Here is a 19,044-nt window from a genome sequence, read left to right on the forward strand (position 1 = left end):
AGAAATAAGGGAAATTATAAATATTAATTTCAATAAGAAAAAATACAACGAAATACGAAATAGATAGTAACGTATATGGATCTAATGCAGTGTTACACAAAGCTGTAAAGTTTACACAATAATTTTTAGATTGTAAATCTAGCCAAAGGTTGTAATATCCGCGAGATCGCGCATTGGATTTCAACATTTATTCGCGACAATCGATCTTTTTCTTTGTTAAGACTTGAGACAGTAACATTGTAACGTTCGAAGGTCAGAAAGAGGCCTTGAAAAGTAAAACCGCACAGCGTCAGAAATACACGACAAAGAGACGAAGGAAGTGAGATGATGTGTCTGTGAAGGAATGTTAATGAAAGGAAGATATCAAAAGAAAATTTGATGAATGAAAGAAGATGTAGTAACAGAAATTGTGAAAGAGATAAAGGAGAATTAGAGACTCCAAGAATGGAGGCGGTTAAAAATGTGAAACGGTTAGAGCTGAGGCTTTTATGTGTTCCCAAACTTTGCAACTAATTAGATTAGTTACTGCAAAGATATCGCAGTACATGCCAACGGGCAAAATCCGCACATGCATATCAACAAAATATCGGTGCCTTTAATTATAATACATAATTACGTAATACTTAATAATACACTGAAAACAAAGATAAACATAAACCATTCTTTCTAAAATTAGTTACTCTTGTATGCAACTGTGTTAGAGTTTATAATACATTGTAAGAAAAGGACCAATATTTAGCCACTTCCGCACATGCAGTGGTAGTCGTTCGACAAAGTGCACCGCCCGCCAGCACGTTAATAAATGCGCATGCGGCAAACAATACGAATCACACAACTGCCACCGTTAAATCACTCAACACGTGTTTCAACCCTCCACGGGGCATCTTCAGGAGTTATGTTACACCGATTTGTGCTACACACAGAGTCACACATTGTTTGCCGCATGTGCATTTATCAACGGGCTGGCGGGCGGTGCACTTTGTTGCACGACTACCACTGCATGTGCGGAAGTAGCAAAATATTGGTCCTTTTCTTACTTAGGATGGACTTTCGCAAAATAACGTCCGATTCCATTAAATATTTATAATACATTGGTTTAATACGTCCAAAATAAAATGTAATATAGTTTATTAAACAATTTAAAAAAGCCTTAAAAGTGAAGGATTTATAAGTGAATATAAAGCTGGAGAATTAGTTGCTCTAATTATTAGATATATTTGTGAAAGGTCATATTAAGTGGTGTTAAGTTAAAGAATGGTATTACAATAGACCTCAATTTCTTGGGCTCTTGTCATGACGAACACAAGTATAAGATAAGTGAAGAATTAGTATCTCTCTTATTAAACGTTATCATGGCATTTCAAATTGTAATATTAAAATTTTCTCTAAAATATTGTTATCAAAGATGTTCAACCAGTAAAATCCTATATAGTCTGTGTATAAATCTCTTATGATACTTATGTAGAATTATAATTAACTCGCAGTACAATCGAGCGAAATAATTTGCCTAAGTTTCCTCGACCGAGCGGATTTATAAGCTTTTGCTAGATGAGGCTCCGAATAAATTTCGTCGGCTTATAGTCGCTTGAGTATAGTTCAAGTATTTGTGTTAACTAGTTGATTTCCTAAATTTGATTTATTAGAACTGCTCTATGAGTGACCAGTTTGAATATCGACTAGTTATATCTAAGTGATATATATTTTGGTATGTTTTTCACTTATAGTTTGGAAAACTATATTTTTCTTCAGAAACGTTTTTAAAAGCTAGAGTTAATACATAAAAAATATCCCAGATTAACCCGGGAAAATCAGTAAGAAAATTCAATTTTCTTCTAACATTATCAAAGTTGGATATGGTGATAATTTTATGTGTAGTAATGTGTTTAGTAAAGCATAAGTAGTCCTGTGGTACAAGCCTGAGACTTGTGATCGTGGGTCGCCGGATCGATTTTCAGGATGCAATCTAATATAATTCACATTTTGTGTATTATTCATAAAGGATTGCCACTGCTCACTAACAAGCTTCCAATGGATAGGCCGCAGCGTCCTGTGCGTACCATAACACCAAAATACGATCACCAACTTGTCTGCCAAGCGTGGCGATTATGATATAACCCCCATAGAAATCTTTGCAATAGGCCGATATTTGTAATTGGTGTCAACGGGCTGAAACAACAATACTTATAGTATTGATGTGTTTAGTAATCAAATTGTATTTGCCTATTCCGCAGGTTTTGGGGGACACGGCACAGGGGACGATAAGTCTAAAACCTATTTTAGGGTAACGAAGCTTGAAGGATCAAGAGCCTCTTATACAGGACCTAGGCTTGGGATATCACTAATCGATTATAACCGTTTGCCATTCAAGTCCAGGAGTCAAGAGCATCCTGGCTAGCATTTGTATAACTTTGGAAAGCCCTGGAAGAGGTGGGAGTTGGCGACCCATGTGATACACAATCTCAGTTCATTTAATTCAGTTCCGGTCTAGGAATGGCTGAATGAATGAATGAATGGTTTTATACGATGTCTGTTATAATCTCATCGCGTCATTAGGAGAACCTGAAGTCAACTTCAGGATCTTAGAAGGTTTCAAAACTAATCAAGGTTTGTTGACTTGACGACCTTCAGCGTACACCATCATGATGCCATCGTCCTTAGTAGACGTGGTTTATAATCATCACGGACCGCGGAGAGCGCCCAAAGTCCCCTTACTCTCCAAGCGGAAAACGCATTGTGCCGAATTGATGGTAAATGGTGAATGCCAAGGTGACGAGTTTGGGCAGCAATCACCGGGGGCTCGACAGCAGCCCATAGTAGACGCTAGTGAGCGCCTATTTCTGGCTTAAAAACCAGCAATGAACTCGTGCCTCCCGGTCAGTAGGGAGAGTCGAAAGACCTAAGCCAGAGCCTTAAGATTTAGTTCCCAGGGTCCGTCTTAAACACGATCATAAAAGTGAAAAATGTTTGCGACACATAAACATAACATGGCGGTAGCTTTGAGGTGAACATTCCTCCGTTAACGTAATATTCTAGGAAGTTACGTCCCATCGCGCCGGCGCAGATGCTATCGCGTATTAGTGCGACCAGAAAAAAAACATTCAAGGTTTTACTTAAGGTTAAATTTGTATGTGGTGAATATGTTTAAATACGAGTGTTTTGTACACTCAAAGCGATAGCGACGCGTTTTTATTTTTATCAACATCGCAATGACACTTGTGCGCTTATATGTGCTTTAATTGCGCACCATTTTAAAATGTTCATCCAAAAAATATATTAAAAATATGTAATGAAACTAAATTTTTATACTGTGATTTTGACAGGACTGTCATATGTCATTATGTTGATTCATAATAAAGTTCTCCTCTTAGAGAGTTATAAAAATATAAAATTATAAAAAGGAACTTAACAATAAACATTAAATGTCATTTAATGTAATCAGGCGTTATTTTGCGGAAGTCCATCCTAAGTAAGAAAAGGACCAATATTTAGCCACTTCCGCACATGCAGTCGTTAGTCGTGCAACAAAGTGCAACGCCAGCCAACCCGCTGATAAATGCGCACGCGGCAAACAATGCGAATTACAAAACTACCAACGTTAAATCACTCAACGCGTGTTTCACCCCTCCACGGGGAATCTTTAGGAGTTACGTTACACAGATTAGTGCAAAACACAGAGTCTGTGTTCCACCACTACTAGTCCATGTGCGGAAGTGGCTAAATATTGGTCCTTTTCTTACTTTAAATGTCATTTCTTTGTTTTCAGAAGCAACGCTTTATTTTTTTATTGTAAGATCAGAAAAGGTGTCTTACAAGTATTTATAACTAAAAACAAATCTTGAATCAGAATGAATAAACATTGAGCAATGGCAGCTCAGCGGTAGAGTACTGAGACTCTCGATCGTATGTCGCGGGTTCGAATCCCATATATATACATATATATATATATATATATATATATATATATATATATATATATATATATATATATGTAATACCACACTGCGATCGTCACGCCTGACAAGCGTGGCGTTTATGTTGTGACGGAGTTTAAAAGGTTAGGTAGGCAATGTTAGAAACATCACCTAACGAGCTGGAGCATAAAAATTAAAACGCTTGGATGAAAGATAGACACAGTTTATTTAAAAATCATCCGCCTACAACTTCAGATACACTAACGCCGTAATAAATTATTTATCATGCGAATGAAATAATTTTTACATTAAACTTTCACCACTCATTTGTACATATTGAACATTGATTCAAAATTAATATAACATAGTGTTTAATTCAATATTCCATCAAGCACTAAAGATTTAATACAAATTCACAAACAACAACACACGTCACTTGACGCCGTTCGCCATTATTATATTTCCTAATATTTTTCGGCGCGAGACACGGTTTTGACAACCGCCTACCAATCATACGCCGCGAGTCCTTAGTTTTTGCGCATGCGTAGACCGATGGATTGACAGATAAACGAAAGCATTTTGGCAACTGTGATTATTTCGCTACAATGTTATATCCTCACATATATATATTTAGACCTGTGCCTTGCAGTGGGCGTCTCTTGGTTGAAACGGCGACATTTATATAGACTTTTTTTAAATGATTTGAACGGTAAAAAATTCGCTTCACAGTGCCTATACAGTAGGATTCTTTATGTATTGCCATACACTAAAAGGTAGACTAGAAAATCTTAACCTACTTTGGAGTTATGGAAGATTAATAAAAAAAAATTCCATCGTGACGTCATTGATTCTCTATCATCCTACTCCGTGTTCTAAATTCAGATTGAAATGATTGAAACATCAGTAGCTGAACGAAAGTAGCTATGATAAATTAACTGTAAATATTTATTTTAGGCCTCCGCTATTTGGGGCCTCTCGTACTTCCAGGAGCGGCTCTAGCTTAAGTAGCGCCCAGTGTGCAAACCCTGGCGACCCCAAGGCCTGACCCCTCCCCCTGCGGCTATAACTATTAACTTTGCCGTCATAACAAGAAAGTTCTTCATATTCTAACAAGCTATTTTATAAGTAGGCATAGCTTACAGTATGGTTTTAGTTACGGCCTTTCTTCTTATGGCGGCAGAATAACACTCATTGTTTATACGACTGTAGCATATCTCTGTTGCGAAACTAAGCGGCGAACCGCGATAGTTTCCAAGACTATGCTCTTAGCTGTCTCATGGAGCGCCGCGGCGCCCGTGTGCATTGCACACCCTGCATTATAAGTTAAGCCGCCCTTGCGTACCCCTATCTTTGTTAAGGACAGGGTCGTTTTATTTCATTTACTTATTATTTTTCACATTACTTTTATTTGCGCACTATTCTTACATTCTTCTTACAATCTTTCGTACTTCATCTTTCTTTCCACATTTCTTCTGCCTTTCACCTCATTCCTCAGTTTTACATTTCTATATTTTATTTTAAACATTTTGTTCTGTATACATTTCATTTTTATTTTGCTTTCCTCTCACATTCGAATTGAAAATATAAGCTTTTGCAAAATGTTTCAGAGTGATCAATTTATTTATTGATTAAATGTATAACAAACAAATTTATTATGCAATCTTTAAATAATGACCGATTCTATTGTTTATCGACAACACAAATAAGCAGGGCGTGAACTATCAAATGCGCGAAGGTTAAACCGCTCTGTCAAATATGCAATGTTTAAAGCGAACTGTCAAATGTGCAATGTTTAAACAGAAGTGTCAAATGTGCAATGTTTAAACAGAACTGTCAAATGTGCAATGTTTAAAGCGAACTGTCAAATATGCAATGTTTAAAGCGAACTGTCAAATGTGCAATGTTTAAACAGAAGTGTCAAATGTGCAATGTTTAAACCGAACTGTCAAATGTGCAATGTTTAAAGCGAACTGTCAAATATGCAATGTTTAAAGCGAACTGTCAAATGTGCAATGTTTAAACCGAACTGTCAAATGTGCAATGTTTAAACCGAACTGTCAAATGTGCAATGTTTAAACCGAACTGTCAAATGTGCAATGTTTAAACCGAACTGTCAAATGTGCAATGTTTAAACCGAACTGTCAAATGTGAAATGTTTAAACCGAACTGTCAAATGTGCAATGTTTAAACCGAACTGTCAAATGTGCAATGTTTAAAGCGAACTGTAAAAAGTGCAATGTTTAATGCGAACTGTCAAATGTACAAAGTTTCAACATAAATAAACTTTCCGAATTTTTTCAAATTTCAGTGCAGTTTTCAATAATTTGGTCGTTGGTCGTTTGGTTAACTTCACTTAGCTTCAAATGTTTATCTTTTCAAGGCCTTTTTATCGCATAACATGGACAATAGGGGTTTAAATTTAAGAATAAATGATTGTAAATTAACTCTTTTACAATAAAATATTGTGAATTATTTCTGCTATTTATGAGTAAATTCACCGAAAATTCTAAAATTATTGTATACCATTCGCTAGCGGAAGAATGCAGCAAAACTAACCGACCCCAATAGCTCGAGTAACATCTAACGACCTGGAATTCAAAATAAGGTCTCGGAAGCGAAACCGCGCAAAACATTCTAAACTACCGTACTGAATGCACGAACAAACTTAATCTGTACGCTTTACAAATATTTACTTTGAACAAGGGAAATACGTAAAATAGTAAATGTATTCATATATATGTATTCATATTCCAGGAACTATTCGCCACTTTACTATGTTGTCGGTCAACTTAGTTGGTGACCAACCAACACCATGTCTACCGACTCACAGGCGCCACTCCAGTACCTTTGGATCTGTGACAGCTGTCAGTTGTACGTGTGATGTGCTCCCCCCACTGTGATACCAAGCAAGCAATTCTTCAAGGTCACCGATGACCTTGATTTTACTTCGGATCTCCTCATTTTTGATTCGATTTCGCAGCGAAGCTTAGGTCATAGCCTCTTGGTAAACTTAAGTACATATATGTACATGTATATGCGTATATATACAGGTAAAAAACGACAAGACGGCGTCCCCGGATTGGCCTTTTGAGTTTGCTGAATAGGCACAATTCTCACGGAGCCAAATCAGGAGAATACGGTGGTTGCGGAATGATATCAGTGTAGATTTTTAATTTTTTTATTAAAAAAAAAATTAGGTAGTTTTGGCACCAATCCAGCTTAGACGCGTTTAACAAATTTAAAACACTTGTACAAAAACACGTCTATTTAAGATAATTAAATCTTTTAACACAGAGGCCTGGCAAACGCTATAGACAATCTTATCAATCCAGAAAAATAAAATTTACCTGCCTTCCTAATGGCCGGGAGTGTTAAATGACAATTTCAACTTACTTTTTTAATCACAGTAATTTGTTATAAAGCGAATTATTCAATAGTGCTAAAGTAGAAAAATAGATGGCGCTATTTTCTATTTTCTAAAGTAAGGATTAGGGAAATATACAACATACGTTTTTATTTCATGTTTTTCATATCTAAGTAATGATGTTTTCGTCTATTCCTAAGTAAACTAAGTATTATATACTTCAAAGCAACACTAAAAAATGTTTTCTTTTTTTTTTTATTTTACCTTTCAATAGTTTTTTGAAGACCTGTAACACATTTTCTTCGCACAACATTAAAATTTTTTTCCGTTAAGGAAATGCATGGCTTTAGAAAAAGATATCTCGTTAGAGTGGCTACTGATTCGGTTAGCACTTAAACAGGATCGGACGTAAATATAAGGCGTAATATCAACTCTGAGTTTCGCCAAACGATCGGGGCTAATTTGATTTAGTTCGAGATGGATTTATATCCAGAACAATTTGCAAGAATTTTAAATGAAACAATTATGGTTTAAATGAGCCATCAGTGTGTCCCTTATGGGACTCGCTGCTGGTCTGAAGATATCTCATATTAGATTCGTAGAAGGCTTTGAGATATTTCTTGAGGGACTTACTGGTGTCCTTCAGATATCTCTTACAGGACTCGTTGCTAGCCTTAAAAGTACTCTCACTGGTTGCCTTTCGATATAGGTTTTGGAACACAGTGCTGGTCTTAAGATCCTTTATAAGGCTTCCTAGTGGCCTAAAGACCTAAAAATATCCTTTACGGGACTTACTAGCACTATTTAGATATCTCTTTAGGTACCCGCTAAAGCCCATGCGAGTTTCAAGGTCTAAGGGTTATCACGAGATAATCTTACTTACTTGTAATCTCAAACTACTAATTGTCTTCAGATTGCGTATAGATTTCTCCAGAAACTAAAAACATTTCTTAAGTCCTAAGAGTCTTATAGACAACTCACTTTGGGTATCATTACTTAGGTATTGGTAATCTTTAATTATTTGGAGTAGAATTTAGCATTGCTGTAAATCGGTTTGGATACTGACCTGATATTTTCGGATGGAATCGATCTGGTCGCGTGTAACGTCAAGAGCCGGCGGTCGCGGGGGAGCATCACGAGGGGCCTCTCGAGGAGGCACTGCCGGCGCCGCTGCCTTCGCACTCCCGTTCACCTGCTGAAGTGCGTATTACTTTCATACCGTGCTTGTGATAATGTTACAAATGCTATTTGCTCGTTGACATTTATACCTCTACTGCATCAGAACGGCTAAAACATTTCATTTAGATTTTTCCTTAGTAAGTACGATGGTTTATTTTGGCTAATTTAGTTACTTAAATAAATTGGACTTGATACTACTAACGCAATCTAGTACGTGTAATGTGTGTTAACCATCATCATGTCAGCCAATAGACGTCCAATCCACGGCATAGGCTTCGCCCAAAGATCGCCACACTGGCTGATTGGTTTTGTGCTGCCCATATCAGCAACTGACTTTAACTACCTCGCTTCACCTAAAATAGAACCTAACCGGGCTTTTCACTCGTTAATATATACAAGTCCATTAGATCTGAGCACTGAAAGCATTTAGCTTAAACCTATTGAAGGTTATCATATGTGTGGGCTCATTTAAGAGCAAATGTTTGGGCTGTTAATTTAATTATTTCAATAAATTCAACTTAATACTACTAGCGCCATCTAGTATGTGTAATGTGTATTATCACCTATCATACGCTGGTCGCGTTAAGCGATTTCCCGTGACATTGACTATGTCGTCGGTCCAGCCAGTGGGAGCCTACCCACGCTGCGTCTACCTGTTTAAGTTTTTAGTCAATTTATAAATTTCAGAAACAACGCTTTTATACTATAAGAGCTTCAAACTAATTTAACGGATGGTATATTCGGTAAACTGCATGTGCCAATATATTTTTCATTAAGTTACTATATACGAGTTAATATATAAATTTAACATAAAAAGTACATAACATAAACTATATTTAGCTAAGGTAACCAATGAAAGATTTGAATGCTACTTGTGTTAATTTTATATCACTGAGTATATGAAGTTACTACAACATTGAGTGTGCACTTAATTATTTGATTCATTGGTTGTTGAAAAATAATTATAAGTTAGAAAATTACGTGCAAGGCAAAAATTTGACATAACAATGCTTTTATTGGTAAAAATTAAACTGTTCAAATTAAGTTGTTATTTTTTTTTTTTTACTCTCGTACCCCTATCTAGTTGTGGGACAGGGACTTTATCTTTAATTTATTTAATTAAGTTGTTATTCCCAATCTATGTAAACAACTAAAAAAGTTATTGTCAAGTATTATATTTTATCGTTAACTTCATTGTATTACCTAACTGTGGGCTTACTACATAATGAAGTTAATAGCTAACTCTCTCCATAACCAAAAAGGTTATGTTTTATTTTTAAATAAATGTTTAAAATTTGTCCGATTTTTTTAAATATCATGATAAAAAACGTAATGTTTCGAACCTTACTCCCATCATTTTTATGTAACAATTAATATTCAATAAATATGATAACAATAATATATCTATTTATATAATAATTACCGTCAACTTGAGATATTTAATTTCGTAATAGGATCATAGATGGCGCTGTTATTAATTAACATATAAAACTGTTACAGGTTATATATTAAAATATGTATTCCCAAAATCCTTATCACAAAAGCATGCGTAATCCCATAAAACCCCAATATCAACCGCAAAACATATTTATCAGATGTTATACGTACTAATTACTAAATACGCATGCAATACTAAACCCCATATCTTTGGCGGCTTATCTATTGGTAAAAATTGTTAGATATAACAATACCCATGACTAATGGATTTGCACAATGGTTAATTATGAGGAAAAATAATAAAAATATCCTAATCACTATTTACTCGGTTATTTAAAATAATACTACTAAGTAGAATTATTAATGGCTTAAATGTATTATGAAATACACTATTCGAAATGAGACTTCCACTTAAATTAAATATAAATTGGATCCATTATAAATATATGTTTGAGTAATTTATATGTATTTTAATAATAATAATTGTACGTACGTTGTTTACGTTTGTTGTATTGACACAATTATACTTTATATATTGATAGTTGCCGGATTTATTCGAAACTTCGCTGATCGTTGACTTTGGAAAATTTTTACATGTGTTTTGAAGTTTTCTGTTTGTAGGATTACCCTCTACACTATTTGTTTGATAAATCTAAATATCAGTATATTTCTTGTTATATTATCATCTCGAATTATATTATTGTTTGCCGCATACGCATTTATCAGCGGGCTGGCGGGCGGTGCATTTCATTGCACGACTACCACTGCATGTGCGGAAGTGGCTAAATATTGGTCCTTTCCTTACTTAGGATGGACTTCCGCGAGGTAACGCCTGATTCCATTAAATATCTCGAATTAGTCATAAAACATAATAAGATAGGTTATATGGACGTGAATTTTAATACAACAGTTGACCAATGAGTATTATTGCACTACCATTAACAGAATTCAAAACGCATATTAAAAGAAGTTGACGGAAAAAGCTTATTATTCAATAAACGAATATTTATATACTAAGAATCCTTGGCAATGATGTCACTTGATTATTTTTATTTAGGCTATATGATAAAGTGTACGTATATATATATATATATATATATATATATATATTTATATATATATATATATATATATATATATATATATATATATATATATATAAATGACTAATTTTCGGCAGATGGCGAAACTGTCATTTTGTGAAGTAAGATATATAATATATATCTTACTTCACCCAAGATAACTTGTGAGGTTCATGTCCGGCTCATATAATATATATATATATATATATATATATATATATATATATATGACTAATTTTCGGCAGATGGCGAAACTGTCATTTTGACAGTTCATGCAGATTTCAATTAAAACGAGACCAGCGAACAAATAATGACGTGTAGAGTTGTGGGCGAAGTAAGAATTTATTTAACTTGTGAAGTTCATGTTCGGCTCATATGATATATATATATATATATATATATATATATATATATATATATATGAAAGACGTGTTGTGGAGTTTCCTCCTATTTCTTCTACATTACTATAACACTTTGCCTTTATAACAGATTAAAAAATAATTAAATAACAAGTTGTAGATCAATGAGAGTTATGTTGAAAGTACAACGTTTAATAAACATATTTTATCTTTTATCTTTAAGACAGTGAAGACTGTCTTATCAAATCACATTGTTTCTCTTCAACCTTTTATCCATTGGCGTCGTTACATAAACTAATGAAAAGAGAATATAATGAGTAAACTCAATATTAATTTGAATTATAATCACGTACGTAATTTTCCGAAGTTAAATAAAAATAAATCTATGGGTGCAGTCTATAAATAAGTTTCCTGTTTCAGATTCTCCCGCATCTACACTTACAGAGTTTCTAATACTAGGGCTACTAATCAGGGGCGCCTTAACCTATAGTGCAGGGTGTGCTATACAGACGGGAGCCGCGGCGCTCCCTGAGATAGCTTAGAGCATCATCTTGAACCATCATGGTACAACAATGGTATATCAGAAGCGGTCAGCCAGCGCGGTGGCGGCAGTTATCAAACGCGAGCGCCCTATGAGCGGCTTCTTATTCGAACACTTTGTTTCAACTCGAAATAATTCACGTATTTAAAGTTAATAGTTATAGCCGCGAGGGCAGGAGGGATCAGGCCTAGGGGCACCAGGGTTTCATTGCACACGAGCTAGAGCCGCCCCTGCTGCTAATAAACAAATTGTTTACTAATTGAACTATAATTACTTTTTTAAAATTTACTTCATACGTACATCATAAGCGAAGTTATAAATTACATTTTTTTTCCGTCGTTAGAATTTTACCTAGTAAATGTCACTTATTTAAATAGATTAGAAAACATCACCATAGCAGTATAGTTACTAATACTACAGGCAGTGGCGTAGCTATGATATTTGGGGCCTGGGGCAGATTCGGGCCTGGTGCCCCCCCCCCCCCCCCAAAGAGTCTAAATAATTTCAAAATTTAGAACAGAATGTAGTTAATATATAATTTTTTTGGTTCAAAATAATAAAAAAAATAAAAAAAATATGTTTTCAACTTTGGTGCCCCCCCTGCTTGTGGTGCCTGGTGCGGCCGCCCCGCTCGCCACCCCCTAGCTACGCCACTGACTACAGGTCTAATGTCAAGTGTATTCTCAATAAATCTTGTTACTATTGAATCTTCGGTCTTATCTTAATTGTATATCTTGCGTGCGTGTTGCTAAACGCTAATGTAATAGTACATAATACCATTTACATTCTCATCATTACGTATCAGCCAGTATACACTTAATGTAAGGCTGTATTCAGCGATTGCCCGCGACTTTTACTTTATCTTCAGTCCATAGTGGGAGGTAGCTGTCGGTGTTTACAAGTGCGTGGTCGCTACTTGATATCTTTTCGGCTTATCAACATCACAAGCGTTCTCTAAAATAACTACTCTTATATTAAATATACATATAGTATTAAACATATACTAAACTACGCGTATATAAATATCAGGCATATTAAAAACTATACTAAATACGGAATATATTTAAATAATTCAATAAGGAATTAATCCCAAAATACCAAGGAGCTCGTAGATCCAAATTCTCATTACAAAGAAATAAATTCAACAATCGATTCCGCGGACAGAAGAGTGTTTAGTGCAAGAAGCGTGAACATTAATGATGATGACTGTATTAATGATAATATTAATGATTACATTTTTGAAAATAGAACGAAATACGAAATAATGTTAATAAACCACTGAAAAACATAGTTAATGGAAACATCTGAGAGTTTTAATTAAAAATGAAAATTGATACGATAATATGTTAGTATTAGATAACTATTAATTGATTATAGTAAAAAAAACAAACAAATAGATTAAATTTAATTATAAAATATACCAGAGCCAAAACAAACAACTGTGTAATATATTTATAAATATATATATATATATTTATATATATATATATATATTGTAGATAGAAATGAACTTTAAAAGCGGACCGATTACAGCTGGAGCTATAATACGCATCAATACAGATGGTACACGAAGTGTCTGCTTGCTTTCTCTATAAACACAAAGCTGATTTCCGTGCTCTTCTATTATATATCCATAGGTAACTAATTTCTTTTAATTACATCCCTATCTTGTGATAATTATTAAAAAATACGGTATTAAATGAGTTATAATTTGAGGAGATAGTTTATGATAATTATTGCAAGAATAATTTCTCTAATTAAACTTTTATATGTCTTAATATCTTCCACGGCTAGACGGATTGTAGTAAAAGAAGAAACCTTAAGAAGAAGAGACTTAAAGAAGAACACAGCGGCATAATTCACTTACAGGCGAATATCTCTTTGACACTGTTATTTTAAGTGAACAAAATTGATTCTATTTTAAAATAATCATCTTTTTATCCTTACAGGTGATTTTGCACAGAGAAAGTATAATAAAGTGACAGTTAAATTTCTATTGACTCTGGTATTACAAACTAAATAAATCCACATTAGATACTTACACCCAAGCCCCAACCACCACCGAATGAGAATGAAATAAGCAATCGTGCCATTTACCTGGAACACACTCTTTCTGTCAACGGTACCGGGATATTTTGGTGTAGTTTTGACGATTTGGACGAAGTTTTCCGGCACGTCCACCGCCACCTCGCGCCCCAGGAGGACCGGCGTGGTGTCGAATCCTGGCGGCAGCTTGTACGACGCATACACCGCTTCCCTGATCAGCACAGAGTCCGTGCGCGCCGAGTACGTGACACCTTCCCTACAATCTAGCAACGAGTCCTGTCCATTAGATATGAGAAGTTGGATCTTGTGCTCGTTCGACGCGACTGATTCCGACCTCTCGGAGGCCAGCTCGCATTTCGCTGTCTCCAGGGATCCCTTGCTCTTTTTGCTGCCAAAACTAACGCCTGAGCCATCTGAGCTCTGTGGCAGGGAGAGCAGCTCGATCGTGCTGTTGTTTTTAAAGCTGCCTGATCCATCTGAGCTGGGTCCTGATATGTCTATGGTGCTGTGGAGGACAGTGCTCTGTTTGCTGCCGAAGCTGGTGCCGGAGCCGCCGGAGGAGAGCAAGGGCTCGTCGTCGCGGGTCCGGGTTCGTACCTGTGGCGGCCGCGGCGGCGGGTAGCGTGGCGGTGTCTTGTTCCGCGCTATAAAGTTCTCCGGCACGTCCACCGGCATCTCGCGGTGCGGACCTGGAAGCAAAGAACGGATATTTTTCTTTATTCACTTGATTACATTGAGATTTATCGATGTAATGTATTTTAAATATAAATAGTATACAATTGTTACAAAGAAATTTCTTAAATTTGTACAGCGTTGGCTATAAAACGACATGTCACATCTTGATCAATTTCCTATATTTTGCATCATATCTCGTTTTAAACTCCTGTGTATAATTATAATTGTTTTAATACGTATTAAATGTGATGTAGTTAACAATGCTATGATATATACAGGTTGATTTGTTACAAATGTTATAGCTCATTTATCAGCAAAAAGCGTTAAATGTCATCAGTGTTTCCCAATGTAGGGCTCACGCTGCAGAAGGAGGCGTATTAATTAAAAAGGACAATTCGAAAATGGACTCGAGATGGATTTAATCCTTTTACTTTGATTTAAAAATTATACATGTTACTTATGGGGGCATAAGAAATTTATTGTAGGGTATCCTACAAAAAAGTTTGGAAGACATAGTTTTGGACCTATTTCAAATTAACCTCTATAATGTTATTGCTTTGTAATATGTCACATTAATTTATTTATTTCAATTCGAATGCGACATTCCAATTACTTTTTGTAGTACAAAAATATGCGCGGATAGATAGTACGCAATAATCGATTTTAATTTGTAGTAATTGGAATTTTTAAAACGCTTTTTCTTATTATATTATCGCTATTCATATTTCTCCGAAATCATTCATTTTTTAGCTATACATCCACATATTTGAAGCTTCTTTATAACCAATTAATTTGTACAAAGCCTGTGATTGACTGTGAAAAACAAAAGATTGAGGTTTATATTTTTTTTAAATTTTTAAATCGACTTCGAATTATCTTTTTTAAACAATGTAATTAGAGAATGTAAAGTATGTACTTCGTTTCCAGATTTATTTTAGGCAAATCAAATTTCGTCTTACATCATAAAGTGCCTCAAGCATTTATTTTTTACATAATAACAGAAACAATTTGCCGTTACGATTAGATGGGTCTTACCAAAATCTGGTAAAGCTAAGATTATAAAAATATTGTAAATTCTAACATCAAAATAAACCTACAATGTTATGCGAATATTCTTAAAGCTATTAATAAATCGGGGATCAATATACTTATTTATAGTGTTCACACGAAATAGCTCTCTCGACCTAAATAAATCGGGTCCACGATCACTCGATATGCTATCGGATAATTAACTTTAATGTGAGGACGGATTAGACCCGAGAGGGAGTGAGGGTAAAAGGATTGCTCGTATAGCTTGAGGTAAGCGGTATTCATACTGAGATTTAGTCCTTGTCTAACTAGGACTTTAAATCATTTACCAGCTCTTGACGTCCTTTTAAACCAGAGTTCCCCAAACTTTTTTGTGTCGTAGACCCCTTGCCATGTTTTTCCGTGTTGGGTAGACCCCCTACTTACCTGATATCGATTTCCTGTAAATTTCTAACTGTAGTAAAAACACATGTGAGTTTATACATTTATTAATTGAATTTAAATTAAAACTGCTCAAAATAAAATTTTGTATTTGTTATGTAAAATATACGTAACATATTAATAATTTTTTTCTTCATAGGTACTTTTATTAATAATGTTAATGTTTTGATATAATAAGATAGTATGATGTAAGTAAATAGGTACTATCAGTGTATGTGTTGAGATCTACTATCGTGGACCCCCATTTTCATTTCATGGACCCCCAAATTTTTTTTCGCTGACGTAGACCCCTTGCAGGTTGTCATAGACCCCTAGGGGTCGATATAGACCACTTTGGGAATCACTGTTTTAAACCATAGACGCATACTGCTATGTATATGTTTCCCTCCAAAGATATATACTGCAATCGCCATACTTGGTAAGAGGGTTGGCGATGGCAGTGTGAATTATATAAGATTGTATTTCGGGAATATAACCCGCGACCTACTATCGCAAGTATAAGTACTTTGGATCCGTATGTAATCACATAAACAGGCACGAGGTCACACAGAGGGTAATGGAAAGGCTATCGAATTAGAAATGAAGAAATCAACAGAAGAATCAAGATCGCTGAATGAGCTCGAAGAATTGCTCGTCAGAATTTGACTATGGGCAGGGTGAGTGACGACATAAGGTTGTGGGAAGCACAAGGCCTACGCCTTGTAGTGGAAGTTCATCAGCTGAACAAGAAGAAGTCCTCGGTTTAAGTAGCATCTTTAAAAAATGTACTAAAAACGTTACGCGTTGTTGAATCTACAAGACGGTCACGTTTCTTAACCGTGAGACGACCTTCCAGTGTGACAATGCAGCAAAAAGCTTACCCGGAAGTAATGCGTGCCTGCCCATCGTTGCCTCAAGACATTAATGACTGTTATTTGCAATTAAAACCTTGACGTTACAATCACAATCACCTAAAAGTACATTTAATGCTTCATCACTTACGTAGTACGTAATCAAGATTTTTATATATGGCGTTCACTCTGAAATATGTTACATTGATTTTTTTTTTATTGGAACGAATCGAATGACTTTAATAGTACAATATCTGCACAGACAGATAGTAAATAATAATTAATTTTAATATATAGATATCGGTATTTTTAAAACAGTTTTTCTTGCTATATAACCATTGATTTATGGATAAGGTGTTCTAGGTGTTTCAGCTCGTATACGCCTACTTAAAGGCGTAAACCTCCCCAAAGATTTCTGGGGGATATACTGTAATCGCCACGCTTTGCAGAAGGATTGGCGATCGCAGTAGTGGTATTATACGCAGAGGACGCTGCAGTCCATCTATTGGAAAATTATTTGCAAGCAATGGCAATCCTAAATAATTAAAGCAAAAAGTGTGAATAATGTAAGACAGTATCTAGGAAATCGATCCAGCTAGCTACGATCGCAATTCAGTTACCACTTCTTAGTAAGGATAGATAGTAAATAGAAATTTTACTTTAATATGTAGTGATATGAATGTTGAAAAAGGTTTTTCTTACTATATTACCTTTAAGTGTTTTTTTTTCTGAAAATCTTGATTTTTACATAGGATGTACCATACAATAATTGACAGTAAATTATTTAATAGAATCAGCCGTTACCTCGCGGAAGTCCATCCTAACTAAGAAAAGGACCAATATTTAGCCACTTCCGCACATGCAGTGGTAGTCGTGCAATGAAATGCACCGCCCGCCAGCCCGCAAATAATGCGAATCACACAACCGCCACCACCAAATTACTCAACACGTGTTTCACCCCTCCACGGGCCATACGCGTCTTCAGGAGTTAGATGATCATTTATCAGTGGCTAAATATTGACAGTAAATTAGCAATAAATATATTTACCGCTATGAAGTTTTTACAACTTTGACAAAATATAAATAATCAACGACAGTTGTGTGTTTTGACAAAATATGGTTTTTCTGTTTATACTTTTAAGGCGTTTTAAGTAGCGTATGTCCCTGTTTATTTTACAATTATCCATGTTAATGTATTATTATTGTTAAATCACACACACACACATATACACATATATATTTAAATATTAATCAGAATTTTAAACACGTATGTTCCTACCAGATTATCACTATGTTATTAATTCATTCTGAAATCATTGATTTTTGTATATAGGGTATAACATTTACATTGACATCAAGCTGTACATTCACGTCTTTAATGTTTTTACAATCAATATCGTTCAAGTACTTGTTGAAATAATTTTTGTTGAATATTTATATTAGAATTACATCTAAGTATCCACGATCTCTATCTTTGCTTTGGAAGAAGATTCGTATGTGGTTCCTACTTTCCAATAATACTGACATATTCGCTGATTTGGTAAATCGATTCCGTTGGAATATTATAAATTGTCTACTTGATTGTATTACAATAATTCACTCTAATAAATTACCGTGATATGCCTTCATTCATAATCGCATTCGTATTGTCCATTTTTAAATAATCTTTTATTTTGTTTTTGTTCTGTTATCATTTTGTGTTTGTTTATAATTGATAATGGTTACGCATTCTTAAATAGTGTGTTAGTTTCAAATTATTATTTTAAAATTAGAACTACGAGCGGGTAGACGCTGTGTGGACAGGCTCTTTATTAGGTAGCGTCGGTCCACGAGAAGACCATCGAGGCGGTTTTTTTTGGGGGGGAGGGGAGGCTATACCTTACAGTTTACTTTCAGCGGTTAGAAAGGAGGAGAGGAATGGTAGACATTGGTAAATTCACTACTTTAAAAACAAACATATAGTTAATTGAGTTATATTCGCATTATATTTAACGCTTGGATGTCTTACCGGTGTCCGAGGAGAGGGAGAGCATGGTGAGCATCTCTGTCTCGTCATCCGGGGGCGGTCGCTTCTCGTCCTCCGCACCCAGCACCACGATACTGGAACCCGATCGCCTTCGCGGCCTGGAACATCACATACCAATTTTGTA

General features: G+C 35.2%; 1 protein-coding gene across 3 annotated transcripts in view; it reads right to left on the bottom strand.

The window, feature by feature from the left end:
- The window catches only part of sdt (stardust), a 218,537-nt gene that overhangs the window by 91,421 nt on the left and 108,072 nt on the right, over nt 1-19,044 (bottom strand). For 2 of the 3 annotated variants that reach the window (XM_068772466.1, XM_068772475.1), the window contains 3 exons: nt 18,903-19,018; nt 13,971-14,608; nt 8,342-8,470 (listed from right to left, as the gene is read on the bottom strand). In XM_068772466.1, coding sequence (XP_068628567.1) covers nt 8,342-8,470; nt 13,971-14,608; nt 18,903-19,018 — 883 coding nt within the window. The remainder of the gene's footprint in view (nt 1-8,341; nt 8,471-13,970; nt 14,609-18,902; nt 19,019-19,044) is intronic. The other variant, XM_068772484.1, reaches the window with a different exon arrangement.

The sequence above is a fragment of the Battus philenor genome, unplaced genomic scaffold (genome assembly GCF_028537555.1).
Source record: "Battus philenor isolate CCGP_79_NKW_IND1 unplaced genomic scaffold, ilBatPhil1.0.hap1 SCAF_11, whole genome shotgun sequence".
NCBI classification, from domain to species: domain Eukaryota; kingdom Metazoa; phylum Arthropoda; class Insecta; order Lepidoptera; family Papilionidae; genus Battus; species Battus philenor.